Here is a 1,944-nt window from a genome sequence, read left to right as displayed (position 1 = left end):
GAGCCAGGAAGGGGAGAGCCTTCCACGCAGCTTCTCTAATCTCAAGTGTAGTCTCCTACCAGAGGAGGATTCTGTTCTCAGCCATACCCCAAACCTGCTGACTGACTTGTCTTTCCTATTCCTCACCTGCAACTAGGAAATGCCTTTTGTGGGAAGGCTTCCTACAGAAGGGGTCCAAGGTTAAATATACAAGTAAAGGAAACTGGAGGTATACAAAGACCTATTTTGATTGCAAATCCTATATACACCTTTATTGCTAGGGTCTTGTAGGAAGAAGAGAACAGAAACAAAAAAAGGGTGGGGGGGCAAGCATCAAAGATGAGATTAATGTACTGGCCAGTACCAGAGGCTCTGGAAACAAAAAGCAGTCAACAGCCAGTGTTTCATATAAATGTGAAACAGACCACTGCGACAGTTAAAATACTAAAAACAAATGGGCATCAGTTTATCACTGAAAAAACGTTTGCCATGTGCTTGTCGTGAGGCATCTCACTGTGGATGAGACAGCTACGGTATAAAAGAAAAGGCAAGAGATTAAAGTCGGAGGACTTGGTTTCAAATCCTTGCTCTACCTCACATCTCTGAAGCTCATTCTCTTCATTTATAAACTGAAAATAGTCCCAACATTTCACTCAGCTGTTAGAATTATTAAACAAGCCTATAAGGGAGAGGATTTATATTTAGCACTGTGAATGACACATAGTATACATTCAATTTTTTAAAATGTGAATTCATAATATATAAAATTATCTCAAAATTAACTAAGATGAACAATAAACCATGTGTTTATGATGACATATGTGAAACTGAAGCATCTATCTCCTATTTGGCATTTTACTATAAACAAAAACATGAAGAAATTCACTTAAAAATCATCTTCTAAATAAACTGCATTGAAACTACTTAGGCAGGCAATATCATTTCTTCAGTGGGTGGATGGGTTGCAAAGACAGGATTGAGAGGGAGAAAACACACACACACACACACAGCATACAAAGCAGAACAGAAACAAAGGAAGATAAACCAACATACCTTTTCCTTTCCATTTAACCTTCGCAACAGACTGGCTAAAATCCACATGTATTCTTCTGTCGTCTATAAGTACATTGTCCATTTTGAAAAAGGCTTTCTCACAATCTTCTTCCTGGTTAAAAAAACAAACCAAACCCATTGCTATCAAGTCAATTCCAACTCATAGTGACCCTATAGTACAGAGTAGAACTGCCCCATAGGGTTTCCAAGGTTGTAATCTTACAGAAATAGACTGCCACATCTTTCTCCCATGGAGTGGCTGGTAAGTTCAAACCGCCAACCTTTCAGTTAGCAGCCAATTGCTTAGCTGCTGCACCACCTAGGCTCCTTCCTGACAGTAATTATAAAAATTCAAATATAAATCTTTATGGAAAAGATCTCTATAGCTAGAACAAATACTGAAAATACATAATGTCTGTTGTTACTAAAACGAATATTTGAATGCTTACTATGTGTCAGTTGGTGTTATATGCTTTGCATCTGTTATCTCAATTAACTCTGATAGCAACTCTATGAGGTACTATCTATTATCTCCATTTTTCTGATGAGGAAACAGGTTTAAAACATGTAAGTTGCCGAGGTCACACATGGCAAGGGTCAGAGCCACGACTGGAAAGGAGGCAGTCTGATCACAGAAGACACATATACAGATTATGTTATGCAAGTTCGCAATCCCTTTTATGCAATTCCAAAATCCAAAACATCCTCCAAACTTAAAGCTATTTTCATAAATTTGGCATCAAAATTCATTTGGCAGCAAAACGTGACCTAATGGGAGTTATGGCCTTTGTTACCCCACTTAGCATGAATATTCAGGCCTACTACAGAAAAATGTTTGCAATTTATTATGGAATGCTGACCTATGCCCCATTGGGGGCATTACATAATATAGTGTGTGTGTGTGTGTGTGTG

At 38.2% G+C, this 1,944-nt stretch overlaps 1 protein-coding gene across 1 annotated transcript in view; it reads right to left on the bottom strand.

Moving 5' to 3' along the window:
* Positions 1 to 1,944, bottom strand: part of PPIL4 (peptidylprolyl isomerase like 4) — a 32,512-nt gene that overhangs the window by 13,133 nt on the left and 17,435 nt on the right. Inside the window, exon 10 of the mRNA XM_004368840.1 lies at positions 1,033 to 1,144. Coding sequence (XP_004368897.1) covers positions 1,033 to 1,144 — 112 coding nt within the window. The remainder of the gene's footprint in view (positions 1 to 1,032; positions 1,145 to 1,944) is intronic.

This window comes from Trichechus manatus, unplaced genomic scaffold (assembly GCF_000243295.1).
Source record: "Trichechus manatus latirostris isolate Lorelei unplaced genomic scaffold, TriManLat1.0 scaffold00002, whole genome shotgun sequence".
In the NCBI taxonomy this organism is placed as follows: domain Eukaryota; kingdom Metazoa; phylum Chordata; class Mammalia; order Sirenia; family Trichechidae; genus Trichechus; species Trichechus manatus.
Note: the sequence above shows the minus strand (reverse complement) of the source record. Positions and strands in the feature narration are given on the sequence as shown.